Source organism: Varanus komodoensis, unplaced genomic scaffold, assembly GCF_004798865.1.
Source record: "Varanus komodoensis strain SLA01 unplaced genomic scaffold, ASM479886v1 scaffold2, whole genome shotgun sequence".
NCBI classification, from domain to species: Eukaryota; Metazoa; Chordata; class Lepidosauria; order Squamata; family Varanidae; genus Varanus; species Varanus komodoensis.
Window position 1 is genome coordinate 58,299,753 of NW_025335568.1, and position 17,354 is coordinate 58,317,106.

Below are 17,354 nucleotides of genomic sequence, written 5' to 3' on the forward strand. Positions count from 1 at the left end.
GACAAAGTATTTGAGTTTCATCTTCAGGATCTGGCCTTCTAAAGAGCAGTCTGGGTTGATCTCCTCTAGGACTGACCGGTTTGATCGCCTTGCTGTCCAAGGGACTTGCAGGATTCTCCGCCAGCAGCACAATTCAAAGGCCTCAATTCTTTGGCGCTCAGCCTTCCTTATGGTCCAACTTTCACAGCCATACATTGCAACTGGGAAAACCATAGCCTTGTCTATACGCACTTTTGTTGGCAGGGTGATGGCTCTGCTTTTTAGCATGCTGTCTAGATTTGCCATAGCTTTCCTCCCAAGGAGCAAGCATCTTTTAATTTCTTGGCTGCAGTCCCCGTCTGCAGTGATCTTGGGAGCCCGGGAAAATAAAATCTGTCACTATCGCCATTTCTTCCCCATCTATTTGCCAGGAGGTGAGAGGACCGAATGCCATGATCTTAGTTTTCTTAATGTTGAGTTTCAAGCCAACTTTTGCACTCTCCTCCTTCACTCGCATCAAAGGGCTCTTTAGTTCCTCTTCACTTTCTGCCATTAGAGTGATATCATCTGCATATCTTAGATTTAGGTTAGGTTTCAGAAAATGTTTCCACACTGTCAGAGTAATAGAACAGTGGAACCAGTTGCTTAGAGATGTTGTGGGCTCTCCTACACTGGAGACATTCCAAAAGAAACTGGACAGTCATCTGGGTGGGATGGGATAAACTGCTGACCTGCAACTGCAGGGGGTTGGACCAGATGGTCTTCTTGGTCCCTTCCAACTCTACTATTTAGCCTATGAACCCATGATTCCACAACAAACCTCACTTAGGCCTTTAGTATGGGTTAACATGGGCTGAAAATTCAGGCAATACATAAACTCTCTTTTGTAAAAGCCATGGCCAGAACTGGCTGTATTACGAGATGGAGTAAGGCAGCTACCTCACACATGAGATTTTGGGTTACCTAAGACAGCATCATATTTTTTGTGATTTTCTCTTTCATTCAATGACGTTCGGTCCCCTCTAAGGCACTGAAATGTGTTAGGCTAGCTTTGACCATATCATTTTAAAAGTATTACATTCAGTTCTGGATGATACTTCAGCTCAGAAGGGGTTCAGAGGAGAGCTACAATAATTGTAACATGTCTGAAAGTCAAAGCTGTATGAGCAGAGACTAAAAAAGCTGAATAAAAAATGAAGATGTCACCACTCAGATCTAAAAATAAAGTATTTTCCATTCAGGAGTTCTTATTACAAGAATCCAGCAGATCTTTTCATCATATTAAAAGACAGCCTGAGGCGTTATCTCTTCTTTATCAAAACACCTTCCTCACAGTCCAGATAGTCTTTGTTGCACTAGAACGTGCTACATTCAAAAGAAAAAGCTGCAAAGTCAAAATTCACAAGTGAGCAAGTGTTGTTACATTATCGGCTTTAATATATTACTGAACTGCTCATGTTCAAGTCAAATGTTTCCCCAAAAGTGATCTAAAACATTTGTCCCTTCACCAGGTGCTTTACTATTTAGGCGTAAAATTATTGTTTTCCATTCTCTGTTCCTGACTGGAAAAACCAAAGGGATCCATAGATATTGGCTGGTTTTGTAGAGTCAAAGAAGAATACAAATTGACCAAACAACAAGGGTCAATTACTTAGCATTCTATTAGAGAGACACAAGAGAGTCAAAAATATAAAATAAACCTCAGTCACGAAGGTCAGAATTTGTGAAGATAAGCCTGGAGGCAGATGCTCTGATATCAAATGTCCTAAATGGAAGTGTAGGTCATAATAATCATGTACAAAAGTAACCAAATGTTTCCTGCTATGATGTTTTCTCTTACTAATAATTACAAAAAGCTAAACATATAAATTCACTGTGCATGATGACAGAATCAGCCGGTCCTGTCTGGAGACAGGCTCACTCGATATTGCTAATATGTCCCTTTAAAACAGAGTCTTTTTTATATATAAAAAATGACTTGGGGTGTCTGTCCCCTTCACAGTCAGACAACGAACAAGAGGGACTTCTTCTGTCCTCAACAGCAGGAATGTTCGCAGGACACGACAGCCCATCCTAGCAATAAGCCAGGGAGGGTTAGTTGTTTTGGGAAGTATCCATGATGAGCCTGAGAGACAATCAAGCTCATGACTGGTCCATCACTCCCACTATCCCCCTCCTTCACCCTCATTCTTCCAGGCAGTAACCCTTGGGGACACTACAGGAAGGAACAAGTTTGCTTTCACTGACGGCTGCAATCGCAAACCTGTTTTGGCTTTTGTGACTGTTCCTTTATTTTTTTTTTGCTCACCCTGAGATGGCAAAAGCTAGCTGCATTCCAGAAGATCAGGACAAAAGCTAGGAAGAAAGGAAGAGAAAGCAAAAAAGAAAGATCTTGCAGGAAGGCAGTGCTGTTTATTATTTAGCCCCTTCTTGGCACAAGATTCCTCATGCCTTTGCTTTCAATGGATGGCTTGTTTTCTGATAGCCAGCCACTGAAAACAAAAGGGGAAAAGATTTCCAGCCTTGGTTAGGACAATGCAGTGGGGTGCATGCTGCAGTGGGGCAACAGGCATTCCTCTGCACATTGCCCAAGCTCAGGGTATGAGCCTTGTTTGCACAACGGGGGACACTTAAAAAAATGTGCCCATTCACAGCTGAAAAACATTAATTAAAAAATACTTGGCAGCACAGGAAGCCTCTCTAGAGTGCTTTGGGAAGCTCTGAAGAGGCAGGTCCTGCTTGCCCATTAAAGAGGACAGAAAATGCAGGATCTCCAGCGGGCTTTCATAAACTAAAACAAACAAACAGGGACAAGGCATGATTGCCAACTGACCTTCAGTTACCCTGGCACATGCAGAAAACTAGTGGAGGTACCACCCCTCATCTTTGCCCCAGACTAGGAATGCCTCTCACAAATTCCAAATGTGTCCCACAGCATGGTATGAGTGATTGCCCCTTCCTTCTCACAAACACCAAATTACTTGGAAGAGGACCATACTTTTGCCTACTACCTGGTGTAGGAAACACAGTCTTGTTACTTTTAACTACCCCAAAATCCCAGTGTGAACTAAAACAATTCCTCCTCTCCTCTGAACCTGAGAGAGAGCAGGAGAATTCACAAAACCTGCACCATGTTTTGGAGGCACTGGGACAGATTCTTGACAGGTTTATGTGTCTCTAAGTCTGAAACAAAGTAAGAGGTAGACCCCCTTCCTCCAATCCATCTCTTCTGTGCATTTCCTCCCTCTGAATTATTTGTAATATGTTCAGAAATGAGAGAGATTTCTCACTTTGTGCTCTCTGCCAATATAGTTAAGCAGAAATAATTCCTGATCACCATAGCTGATCTGGCAACCGCATTTATGGAACCTTGGAAAAACAGGATGCAGAAGAACTCACCTGAAGCTGCATAACCACATAGTTAAATTTTTCATTCCGTCCACAGCCAATAAATCTGCAAACATGATCTTTCCCTGCAAATGGTAAAGACAAATGATATGATCTTTCACCTTTCATTTCCATACTGCTCAACAGCCAAAGCTCTCTGTATGTAATTGACACAACTACATAATCAATCAGAACTGATATAGCTGCTGCCATCATTCCATTAGGGAAAGTGGATTTCAAACTGCCTTCCTGGGATCCCTAGGTCCCTTCAGTGGAAAGCTCAGTAATGGTAGACAAGTTTACCTAAACGACAACTTCCCTGCCCAATATTAATCTCCTCTTACAATGTTCAGCAGCAGGAGAGGGTTAGGTGGATTCTGCAGTACATTCTCAGTAAACATGGGGAAATCATGAGGCCTTAGAAAAGCTGGCTAATATGTGAATTTAGCATGCACCTTAAAATGTGCCCTAGGATCCTCTATAATCCTCAGAGATTCCTTATCAACAAAAAGGACTCATAAGGCCCACAGAAGTGTCCCAGGCTGTGGTCCAGTGGTAGGGTTGGGACGAACCCTATCAGAATTCATTCCTCCAAGCATTCATGGGCTTCCTCTTGTGCTCAGCCTGGTTCCCCAAAGCAAGTTGAACTGAGAGGAAGTCCCCAAATGCTTCTGGATACTTGGTTATCAGCAACCTTATTCCATGTTAGGTGCAGCAGTTCCAATGGCAGCTGCAGGTGGAGGACCACCTGGGAGCCCTAAGTAAACTACCTTGAGTTCCATGATATGATGGAATAAAGGAGGGACACAGATGTACTAATTTTAGATATTAGAGTGCAACACCCAATGCAAACCAACCTGAGAAGTTGAAAATTCTTTTATACGCTACAGAGGGAAGGGAGTGGGGCTTCTGTCTAAATTCTTAACTAGGGAAATCTTCCCAACAGCAGGTCCCACAAAGGCATAGAGGCCATATGTGTGATACGCAGAGACCACGAAGAACAACAGGTATTCTTGGTGTGCTGGGGCAGGGTTGCACCGACTCTTCAGCTGAGCATTATGAAGGCACAGAAACAAGGTCTGTGGACATAGAAATGCCAGAGGAGGAAGAGCTTATTTTAAGGCCACTATCTCCATCTGTTCAGGTTTGGGAAGTGACAGGAAGGGGAGATGGGAGAGGAGCAAGTGGAGCCTGGTCCAATCCCTGACCCCATGATGTGGCATCGGGAGAGGAAGGCTAGCCAACTAGAGGGCCTGTGTGGATCTAGGAGGCTACCCCTTCTCCAGAGTGGCACAACCAGGGGTGGGTGGAGCTAGGGTTACTGAAATGGAGGATTCTTGGAAATAGTTTCTAGTTTGGGTTCAACAAACCACTCTGTGCATGCTCAGAAACTCTTCCTCAGTTGGCTATTAGTTTGCCGGCTGAACACTGGAAATAAAGTAGGCATTAGAGAGGGAGGGTGCCACCTTTGTTTCTTGTTTATTTATTTATTAAAAGCATTTCTAACCCGTCCACCACTAGCATCTCGGGACGGCTTACAATGAAGGTGTAAGCCGCCCCAGCCAGCATGGAAAACCAGCAGACTACAGGTGCTGGATGCCCAGTCCAGACTAGGACCCTATCCTAAGGCAGCAGGGAAAGAAGGAAGAAAGCTGTAAACCTTTGCTACCTACTGTGGTCTCAGTTTGGGTCAGCACTGCCCCCACATGCCTGTATTTGCAATGTCATGAAGTGAAGGCCAGTGGCTCTATGGGACCATGTATCCACACTGGGCTTTAGTCTGAACCTTAAAGAGCTACAGTATCCACAGTAGTGAACCTTATCTCTAAAGCAGGTTCAATAATGTTAAATTATTGACTAAAACTTAGAATGAATATACCACCCCAATGACATTGGAGCCACTAGTCTGAATTGATGCCATGTAAAATTGACAGCACAGTTTGAATACATAGGCAGCCCAATCTGGACAGAGACAACAGCAGGGGAACAAAGGATTAAAGCACCTCTACTCTACACCCTTAAAGCAAGGGTGCAAATCTGCACTGAAATCCCAGTGGCAATAACCTGCATTACTCTGCAAAAGAGAAATGGAAACAAATGAATACTCTTGAGTAAGGATGAAATGATCAGGTCAGAATCTGGCTTTCTTTTCTTCACCAGACTTCTTTCCTATGCTCAGCCAGAGCTGAGAGCAAGTGAACCGAGCCAAGATCTAGTCCATGCATGTTCAGGAATGGCAGTGACTTTTCGCACAAAGTAAACAGAGTACACACTGATTTGTGCAAGTACAAAAACCCCACAGGTCACATGTATGGAAGCAGAACCCACTCCACTTGCGCAGTGGGTTCATGCATGTTGTGTGGACACGCTGACCTCACAGACATACTTGGACTTGCTTCCTGCCAGATGCCCACAGAAATACTCAGTACAAAGGCAGACTCTGTTGCTGTTACGTGCCATCAAATCATCTCCAACTTATGGAGACCCTATGAATGAAAGCCCACCAAAATGTCCCATCCAAGACTTCCCTGCTTAGCTTAGCTCCATTGAAGGCTGGGGCTTCCCTGATGGAGTCAATCCATCTCATAGTTGCTCTTCCTTTTCTTCTTCTGCCTTGAACTTTCCCTGGCATGATTGTCTTCTCCAAGGCATCTTGTCTTCTCCTGATCAGTCCAAAATATGACAGCCTCGATTTTCTCATTTTTGCTTCTAGGGGAAGCTTTGGCTTGATTTGATTTAGGGCGCACTTGTTTGTCTTTCTATTAGTCCAGTGTATTTGCAAAGCTCTCCTCCAGCACTGGGTTTCAAATGCACAGTGAAAAGAATCTCACTGGAATGAATGGGAAGTTTTACCCAATGCAAATGGCAGTGGGAGGGCTTGTGTATGTGGTGTGCTAGTGTGAGAAAGAATGAATTGATGATGGATGACTGGGATATATTTCTGGATGAGTGCGAATGACTACTGTGTGTGAGAGAGAGAGAGGAGTGGGTGAGGAAGCATGTTTCAGTTATGTCCTGGATGTTTCCAAGTCTTCTGTAACTAAAGCAGTGTGGAAAATCATTTTGGGGTATGATAGACATGCCTGCACGGAATACTTAAATAGCTATTCCTTCTTTCCAGAGAGCACTGTAGTTCTGAGGGTTGCAAAAGAGTATCCTTTCCTAGCATCCTTCTCAAACTACCCACACAGGATACTCGGGGGTGGGGGAGCCATTACAGTTAAAGTGGTATAAAATTGAGGTAAGCCTGAAGTGTGGAAGCTCTTTAGAGAGGAACATGGACTGCTAAACAGAATGCAGCAATATTCTGTACTCAGAATCTCTGAGCATGTTTTAGTACCACATAGCATGCAGAAAGTAAATGAGGTAAGCAAACATAGGGTCTATAAACCTTTACCTTCCAGACAACTTGATCTCATACCTTGGAGCTTTTTTAGGACAGCCACCTCCATCTTGAGTACTTGCTTTGGCTGCTGAGCTGACTCCACCTTCAAGGCCACATTCTCACGGGTCAAAAGATCCATTGCCTCATAAATCTCTCCAAAACCACCACCACCGATCTTCTTTAGCTAAACACAGTACAAAACAATATCATCACTTTTCCATCAAAGAGATCCCCCCACTTGCCAAGAATAAAATGTGGCCATAATACAGAGGGGTCAATGCATCCGACCACTTGAATGGAGATGCTTTAAGGATTACAGTAGAGCTAGCAACTCTGGAAGATTAAGCTCACATTTAGACTTAGCCAACTGTTTCACAAACAGAAACAAAGCCAGTATTATGTAGTGGTTAGAAAGCTGGATTGGAACTCACACCATCTAGGTTCTAGTCCTCAATAACTCTCAACTTAGCCTGCTTCAAAAGATTGTTCCATGAATAAAATGGAAAGGAGGAGCAGAGTCATGCAAGCAGTTCCTCACAAAGGGAAATAAAATTGAGGCATAAATGTAATAAATAAATAGACAGCTGTAAAAGTACAATATAAGAAATCAATCCCATCCATATGGACCCCTTAATTAAAACTGTTATACTCTGCCTTCTGGTACAAAACCACCATGGGTAACAAAATTTAGGACATGATTGGCTGGAGCATGTTGGTACTTGTAGGATTTTTTTCTGTCTAAACATGCAGTGGATTACATTCTTAAAAATCATAATGTCAAAAAAAACAATATAAAACAACCAACCATAGAGACAGGAGTAGCAGTCAAAGCTGAATATAATGTGTTACCTGCTGTATATAGTAAAAATCTGCTATATCAAAGCAGACTTCAACAATTAACAAAAAACGGTGGCAACCACATTCCATCCACCAAAGCAGTCTATGATCTGGGTGCCTTTGTAGCCACAGAGAAGACTTCCTCTTGCCCACTCCAAACACGTTTCCATCTTAGACGGAGCATAAAAAAACCTCTCCTTCTGATCTTAGGAAACATACACAATGATATGAAAGCAGATGGTTCCTAAAATATCCTGGACTTTTGAAAATGTGTATCACCAACACTTAGAATTGTACCCAGACACAGATTGGTAAACAGGGCAGCTAAGGGAAGTATAATATAATTCCAAGGCCAAACACTCACCAGTATCCTTGCATCTGCATACTGAAACTTCTAAAGGTGCTTCATAAAAGGCCCACACCGAAGAAATCGCAATAATCAAATCTGAATAAAGCTAAAGCATGTACTTTGTGGCAAGGCACAGCTGACACACCTGCCTCAACAAGGCAAAGGGATTCCTGGCTATGGCCTTGCTTAAGTTAAATGCTAGGGTGTGTTTTGAACAGAGGGCAAAGTGTTTCCTAGCTCAGTTTCGTTTGCCAAAAGTAAAGGAGGGAAGTACAACTTCGCCTTAATATCAGTTAGGCAGTTATTACTGTATCCAAAATGTGAGACAGGATGCCCTTGCAAAACTTCTGAAGGAGCATATGGGCAGACGCTGCTATATCAAAAATAAGCCAAGAATGGAACTATGTGTGCACTTGCCCCTGAATTTGCAAGTCCAAGGAGAATGTTTTGGTCAATGACTAGGTGGAATAGCTGAGTCATTATGCATTTCAACGTTCTTTATGTGTGATCAGATGCTTCATTAGGCTTTGACCCTCCTTTTTCCACGTCATACTTGATGATTTTAATTAGATTCTCAAGAAATATATGATTGTGCCTTCTAAATGACCACAAACGTTCTACAAAGTCTTGTTAAACAAATATAACATGTACCGTATTTTTCGCTCTATAAGACGTACTTTTTTCCCCCTCAAAAGTAAAGGGAAATGTCTGTGCGTCTTATAGAGCGAATGTGTGTGTGCCCGACGGCCAGGACACTGCCGGCCGCCTGCACCACATGGCACCACCTGGTCGGCACACGCTCAGCGCGCACCTCTCCACCACCCCCTCCGGCGCAGGTGAGAGCTGTGCCGCTCAGGGGGAGCGGTGCAGAGGAGGAGGAGCCATGGGCTTTAACCCGCCAGCCGCACGGAAAGACTGACTGCTCACCCCCGCCGCCCAGAAGACCTGCCGCGGAGGAGGAGGAGCCGCGGGCTTTAACCCGCCGGCCGCACGGAGAGACGGACTGCTCACCCCCACCGCCCAGGAAGACCTGCTGCCTCCACTGCCGCGCCGCCCGGAAGACCACCGCCAGCACGCTGCCGGCCCCGCTGCACCACGTGGCACCACCTGGCTGGCATGCGCTCGGCGCACCCTTCTCCGCCCCCCCCCCCCCAGTGCAGGTGAGAGCTGTGCAGCTCAGGGGGAGCGGTGCGGAGGAGGAGGAGCCGCGGGCTTTAACCTGCTGGCCGCACGGAGAGATGGACTGCTCACCCCCACCAACTGGGAAGACCTGCTGCCGCCGCGCCGCCCGGAAGACCACTGCCGGCATGCTGCCGGCCCGGCTGCACCACACCTGTCTTTTTGTTCTTGCTAGCTCCATCAGTTATGCAAACCAGAAACACATTGTTTACTGTGTCATCTAAACCTGGAGCTTGTTGCCCCCAAACAAGCCATGCTTCATAAACTAAGAACAAACTCTGTTTTACAAATGCTGGTTTGTTTGCAACCAAGAAGCCAAAATCTTGGATTTGGATGAAATGCTAAAACAGTGGTGTTGAAGCTCAGGCCTGGAATCCCAATCACCTATACTGTCTTTTAATAATTCTTGCATATTTCATCTCCTTGCTTCATGTAAAACTCTGTTAATATAAAAAGGAATGCAAAATGCTCATAAAGATGCGGTCTATTACCCGAAACTAACAGGGCATTTCATACTGCCACAATCTGAAAGTGTTACAGCATGTCAAATCCACAGAAGAGAGTAACAACACAAAGGCCACTTTGACCATACACAGGTCAACTGCAATTCAGAATATAGTGCTGAGCTCAACCCTTCACAGTAAGGTAAAAGTGATATATACACCTTGTCTCCCAGAACTCTTCCACTGGTTATTGCTGTCTTAAAGTAAAATGTATGTCCATTTCTACAATACTCTCAACCTCATTTCAACACAGACAAAAGGGACAGTGAGGATAAATGGCTGAAGGACACAGAAGAAAGATGGTTTATGGAGAGTGGCTAAAGTGGTGGAGCCCACCTGCCGCTCTGCTGTACACTGTAAAAGCTGTGGGGGTGGGGCTGCATTTAGCCTTGCTGCACCATTTCAGTCTCCAGCTGAAGTCCTGGATTGGTCATCTACTGATTATCATCACTTGTTTTTAACAGCATTCTCCTAAGTCATGCAAATTTCCACATGCAGTGACTGGGAGGAGAGCATTAATTCAGCTGAAATACATAGATTTGTGGAAACAAGCGCCTACTTTATCACTGTGGAACTGATCTACTAATACAATGGTCAGCATTTTTTTATTCTTCTTTGCTGGGGGCAACTTTGTGGAGGGAGTGAAGTGGTTGTGAAAGCAATTCTGACTTCTTGATGTGGCTTATTGATGAGTCAGGGCAACAGCTTTTTCCTCCAGATTTTTTTTTTTTTTTCTGTCAGAGTTTGCAATTGTGAAACCAAATGGCAGCTTTCATAAGCTAAACGTTATCCTTAGGCTGCTTGTTGCCAACTCCAGTCCCAGTATCATTTAGCCCTGTCTTGTTCAATGAGGTTGATTCTTCCCCCTCTGGCTCAGAGGACACTTCCAAGGTGAAGGAGGCATTAGCAAATGAGACCATCTTCTGCCACCCTAAAAACCTTCCATGTCAGAGGATGTGGCTTTAGCAGTCTCTTAAGACTCAGAGAGCATTATCCCATCATTCCATGCCAGAAAAGTCAGCAACTTCAGATTTATGCATTGGCTTTTGAGAAACACAGTTTCTCTGAGGGTACGGATTAAATGGCAAAGACAAATTAACCAGGAATGCAGAAAATCTCCACAATGCCTGATCTGACCACTTTGCTGTACTGATTCACTGGACAAAATCCTGCTTCACCTTTCCAGTATTCATTTATTTATTACATTTATTTGCTTCCCCATGGCCCAGAGGGTTCTCTGGATGGCTTACAATAAAATACAGCAAGATGCACTGTACATTAATGAAACAAACAGTAACAGAAAATGTTCCTGTCATAAGAAGGTCCCGCCAAAGGTCCTGGCACCTTAGCCCACATTGAACAAGTGCCAGATGGGTGATGCCCTTTGTCACTGCCCTTCAGCATTGCCCAAGGTTGCCACACTGCGTGCTGCCTGCTGAAGAAAAATGGCTGCTGGGGGAAGCCTTGCCCCCTCCTGACAGGTGGGCTCAGCCCAGTTCTCTCCTAATCTCACTCGTTCTCCCTTACCCTCGTTCTTCCGTAGCTAGATCATTCTTTATTGACCATGCATGACTTTAATACGTATTGGACTAATCTTATTTAGTTTCCCCAGCACAAGCCACAATGTAGCTACCTTTTCCTGACCCAAGCATGGAAGGGAGTCAAGGAGAAGCAGCCATTTTGCCATGCAGGCAGCTGGTACCTGATCCCGTCCCTTCAAGTGGTCCGTGAGCGTGGTGGGATGGGTCTGGGGAGATTCGTACCGCTGTCACACAAAACAGTTCCTTTAACCTGCAGTGAGACTTGTCCCACCTAATGCTTTGCTGAGAAGGAAAGGTTTTTTGGTCAGGGAGTCACAAAATGGGCAAGGCTGGAAGGCCACATATAAAAAGGCAGGGAAGCTAAAGGCAGAGGAAGAACTTGCCTTGATCGAAGAGGGAGCCAGGACTCTCAGAGAAGGAGCACAGCAGCACTAACTCCCCTCCCTCTGACGCTTTCCCTTCAACCCACCTCCACTTCCTCACTCCGCTTCTCTAGTACTGCCATGCTTCCATTCATAATTCTCAAATAACCAAGACTGACTCTTCCCCGGGATTGCCTTTTGGCTCATGACCAACCACTTGCTTAACCTTATTTCACCCCTTATCTAAGGCTCCATCACAGGACCTGTACCTGGCACAGACATAACTTCACAACTGCCAAATTCACTGTACCTATCCTGAACTGCTGACAACACTGTTCAAAGCAAGAAAATATAAATACAAATAGTGTGTTGAATGTTGCCAATGAGGTTGGTGAAGAGAAGTGACAGAGCAGACTTGAAGAACTATTGATTGCTGAACTGCCTCCCCCTGCTTCAAAAAGGGAATGTTTCCCCAGGCAGCAAGCAAGGTGGGGAAAGATCTGGAAGACGGAAAAATTCTGTAAAACCCTCTGTCAGGTTTTCTGCTCTTGGTCACTGATTTATACTGATGGATCATGTTACCAATTCAGTTGCTGGGAAGATATGCTAGCAGAGAGGTCTGCCTCTAGCTGTGTTATAGGAAGACTGGAGGACAGGGATAAGAGAGTCATCAGCTCAAATCTAACTGGCTCAGACAACGCTGTGTACCTAATTACAAGACGTCATAAATCATACAAACAACTGAAGACACAATCAGTGCTGGTGTCATTTTGCAGTCTCAGAGATAGATGTGTGACCAAAGCAATGTCCCATTAAAGCATTATTTGTTTCCTGAGCTGGAAGACTTCCGAATTACAAAAATAGTGGCACAAATGACAAATGGTTAAACTACCAGCTACATGCTGATATAACAGTGGAGACCAAAACTCTGCCCTGCAGGGAATTCACGGCTACCACCAAGGGAAGCAACACCCCATATCACCAATAATGATCACCAGTTTAAAGATATATAACCTGCTTCTCAACCTATATCAGGTCTCAAACTGGAAAAAACAATGCAAACATATAATTGTAAATCTTTGAGCAAATAATAGACACAAAGCTAGCAGCGTTATCTTGCCCAAACAGCTTCAGCTCTCAGGTGGTCTAGAAATTGAATAAATAAATAAATAAACAAACAAACTAAAACCCTCAAATTACCTGGCAACAATTGGTCTAAGCATTAATATGATTTGTTTCTGCAGCTGTCATCTGTCTGGCTTTGACAATGTGGAGCAACAAATGTTTTCTAAGCAGCCTTCAAAGGAAGCCCCACAGACATCACACAACTGAAACTGAGTTAAGAGGTTTTGGGAACATAGACAATAGTGACAAGAACTTTCTTTTCCAGAAAGAGACACAGCTGGCAGAAAGTATGTGGGGCCACACACCCATCCTGAGAATCCAGGAACATTTTCACACCATGAATCTGTACCTTCGGCGAGCTGAGAACCACTTATCATTTCCCCAACTTTACCATGAGCAACATTGTCTTGCCTGGATTAAATTTCAGTTTATTCACCCTCATTCAACCCTTTACAGGTTTCCAATATTGAGTCCAAACTTCAAGATGGCCTCTCCTAGTAGTCACTTGTAGATGGTTAAAATTGTGGAAGACAAAACAGATTCTGGAAGAACCCACAGGAGAATTTTTTATGAACCAACCAAATTTGTACTTCCCAAAACAACATGTAAATTTAATTATCCTTCAGGATGCACACTTCTCCCAATTTTGCAATACAGTTTTCTACTAAAATGCATGCAAGACCCCCATATATATTATCAAAAAATATGTGCCAAAGAGTGTGTAACTGCATACAAAACATGCACATCAGAGGTGAAGACCTTCCAGCCCATGGAATACCCCAATCTGGCCTGCAGAGGCTTCCAAGGTTTCTCCAGAGAGTGGGACTCAGCCTCCAAGTCCTATCCCCTGGAAGAATCCCCTCAGAGGGCATCTCTACAGCTTTCTCTGAGAAAATGCCATGGATGTTGCTGCTGGCACATGGTGCTGAGGTTCTCTTAACTTCAACCAGCCTACAGCCTGTTGGGGAGCAATTTGTCTCCCCTCAAAAAGTATTCTACAGTCAGTATATAAGAGATATGTATATGAAAGCATGTGTGCATTTTGTGGAATTTTTTTAAAAAAATCACAAACTACTATAAAAATGGGATGGAATCAATTTAGACTGAAAAATAAGAAAGTGAAATAAAATTGACAGATTCCTTGATTTCTAAGGCAGCTGCACCAACCCACCAAATGATCTAAGATACCATGATCAGTTGTAGCATAAGTCACTTCCCTAACCCAAGAGAAACTAGAGGGTCACTCATGACCATCTCTTTGCCAGTGAAGGTCATCAGCAGGGTCAAGCAAAGCAGCTGTAGCCCAGCCAGAAGCGAGAATGAATTGGGTTCAGATAATCTGTATTACCCAGGAATACCTGCAACCTGATCACAACAATCATAAGCCAATTAAAAACTAATTTTCCAAGAGATGCAACCTGAGTGGGTTTTTCCCCCCAAAATCAGCCTACTGTTGGCTCCTCCAAAGTTAGCTGAAACAACACCTTTCCTCAAACTTTTCTTATGTTCATTAAGCAATCCAACAGTTTCACCTAACTCTTCAATAATAACCATAGCAAATATGGTCCAGCGGACATGAAGGAGGAATGGAGAACCTCTGGCACATGGGCCACTTTTACCCACCCTGCTGGCTAAAATGGTGAGGCCTGCTCCCTAAGTATAGTGGAGGATTTCTTACTGTTATCTCTGACCTCTGATTGCAATTAACAGTAGGAATTCCCCTTGGTGCACCACAGAACACTGCAATGGGGGAGATGTGGGACATGTGAAACTACCCTGCCTTGGTTGGGGAGGTTTTGCTGTGAGCAGGCTTTCCCAAGCTGGAGAAAGCTTGGATGCAGCAAAACTGTTCACCCAACAACAGCCTGAGGAGTTACTGTACTACAGACAGAGACCAAATGACATCTAAAGGTGTGATCCTATCCTCTGACATCATCTGGGCCCTGGAGGACAGAAAGAGTGATCACCCATTCCAAACCATCAACACACAAACAGTTCTCCCCTGCCCCACCCCTGTCCTGGTTAGGCAAACAGAAGAAAGTTTCCACATCACAACCTTGGATGCCAATAATAGAAATGCATGCAAATAAAATTGGACAAGAAATACCCTAGACACCTCTGCTGCTGACTAAAAAAACAGTGGCATCAAGGCTGAAGCAAAGGTAAGTTTTTTGCAAAAGGAAGCAGAATATGAAAGCTTTTCACTGCTGTCACCCAAGCCGAAAGCTCTAGACAGCATCCCTGCTAGTTATCAGGACCATGAATTCAAGCTGCACAGTCTCCAATGTTTTACCATGAGCTTTATGTCTTGCCCTTGATGACTAGGAAATCTGCCAATTGGTGGTTTACTACCGAGTAAATGCATGTTTATTTGAAAATAAACCTCCCAGAATTCAGTGGGAGGTAGTTCCAAGTACAGCACAATAGAATCTCTGCCCTAATCTTTGAGGCAAGGCACACTGATGTTCCTCTGCTGTGAATTTCATTTTATTCATTTTATTTGCATATTTATATCCCACATTTTGAGTCAAATGATTTACAAGACCACTAACAACACTTTAAAACCGAACATAGATTGAAACAGTAAACATAGACACTCAAATCAATTAGATACTAAAAAATTAAACCAATCAAACAGCAGCCAGCAGAAATCAAGGACCCGTAGAAAAAAAATATCTAGTAAGAGTGACAAGGAAAGGAGAAGCCTTCCTTAGCATGTTACTGGTGGAGTTTACTTTAGAAATCTCAAATGTCTTGAACCTACCGGACTTCAACAGAAACCCAAAAGACAAAATAGCAAAATATCTTTGATTATATATTGTGAACTACGAGCAGGGAGAAGTACACCTTGGTCTAACAGCAGTTAGACAACAGAGAGAGAAGCTCTAACAGTGCCCAATAATAGTCTTCCAAAAATATAAGAAGAAAGCTAGAGTATAAAGAATGTGGTCTTCAGTGTCTATATGCTAACACCTGACAGCATGAATTTGAATTCTTTATATAGGAGGATGAATATGACTTGATAGGTATAACGGAAACTTGGTGGGATTACTTCCATGTCTGGACTTCAACAAAGGAAAGATATAACCAGTTCAAGAAGAGCAGAAGAAATAGAAAGGGAGATGGAGTCACACCATATGTTAAAGATACATATAGGAGGATGAGCTTAGTATTCCCTTCAAGAACATCTAGATAAATACAATGGAGCAAAGAATAAAAGGAACACAATGGCTGGAGTCTATTACTGACCGCGCAAGTCAAGGAGAAGACAAGGATGATACTTTTGAAAAGCAAATTGCCCGTGTTTCAATGAGGAATGATGTCATCATTACGTGGGCTTCAATTTGCCCAGTATCTGTTGGGAGACAAATTCTGCCAAACATGGCCCCTCCAAGAGATTCCTAACAGGTGTTACTGATAACTTCCTCCAAGTGGAAGAAGGAACAAGAGGAATAGCTATTCTTGACTTGATTCTAACCAACAGGAAAGACCTAGTGGACAAATGGGCAGCTGTGGGAACTCTGGGGGAAAGTTAACATGCCATACGTGAATTCTTGGAAGCAAAAGCCAAATGTAGCCAAACAAGTACCATGGATTTCAAGAAAGCCAATTTTAATGAACTCATAACAATGATAAGTAATGTCCCATGACAACCAATTCTAATGAGAAAAGGAGTCCAAGATGGACGGATTTTTTTTTTTAAAGGAAGTTCTAAAGGCATAATCACAAACAATTTCGACAAGGAAAAAGGGTACAAGACAACAGAAGAAGCCCTTGGGCTTCACAAAAAGCCTAGAGATGATCTGAAAACAAAAAAAGGACATGTACAGGAAGTGGAAGGAAGGACAGGCTACAATGGAAGAATACAGGCAGGTAGCACAGAATTGCAGGATTGGTGCCAGTAAGACTAAAGCTAAGAATGAACTGAGGCTAGCGAGGGATGCTAAAAGCAATTTAAATGCTAAAAGCAATTCAGATGCCAAAGTAAAAGACAGAGGAAAGAAATGAGGGCTCAACTACTCCATGTAGATGACAAAATGATAACAGATGACCAAAAAAAAAAAAAAAGCTGAAGTGCTCAGTTCCTACTTTGGCTCAGTCGTCTCCCAAAAGAACATCTATAACACCTTCTCAAACTGAAGGAAGACAGCTAGTGGGGTGCCACAGGGCTCAGTCCTAGTCCCAATGCTCTTCGACATCTTTATTAATTATTTAGATGAGGATGTACAAGGAATGCTCATCAAATTTGCAGGTGACACAAAACTGGGTGGAATAGCAAACACCCTAGAATTCAGAATGAAGATCCAGGGTGATCTTGATAAACTTAAACAATGGGCTGAAAGCAACAGAATGAGATTCAATAGGGACAAGTGCCAAGTTCTCCACCTAGGAAAAAAACCAAATCCATTGATACAAGATGGGGAATACGTGACTCAACAAAACCAAAAAGGAAAAAGTTACTGTGGACAACAGGACAGTAATGCAGTGCAGCTGCAAAAAGGGCAAATACCATCTTGGAATGCATTAATGGAAATATTACTTCCAAATCACAAGAATACCTCCCCCATACTCTTCACTAGTCAGACTTCATCTAGAACACTGGATCCAGTTCTGGGCACCAAGATTTAAGAAAGATGCAGAAAAATTAGAAAGGGTCCAGAGGAGAACAACAAAAATGATTCAGGGTTTGGAAAAACTGCCCTGTGA

General features: G+C 43.4%; 1 protein-coding gene across 1 annotated transcript in view; it reads right to left on the reverse strand.

The window, feature by feature from the left end:
• Positions 1-17,354, reverse strand: part of TTBK1 (tau tubulin kinase 1) — a 127,547-nt gene that overhangs the window by 74,745 nt on the left and 35,448 nt on the right. The window contains exons 4-5 of the mRNA XM_044429669.1: positions 6,788-6,935; positions 3,379-3,452 (exon numbers count right to left, since the gene is read on the reverse strand). Of these exons, the coding sequence (XP_044285604.1) occupies positions 3,379-3,452; positions 6,788-6,935 (222 nt within the window). The remainder of the gene's footprint in view (positions 1-3,378; positions 3,453-6,787; positions 6,936-17,354) is intronic.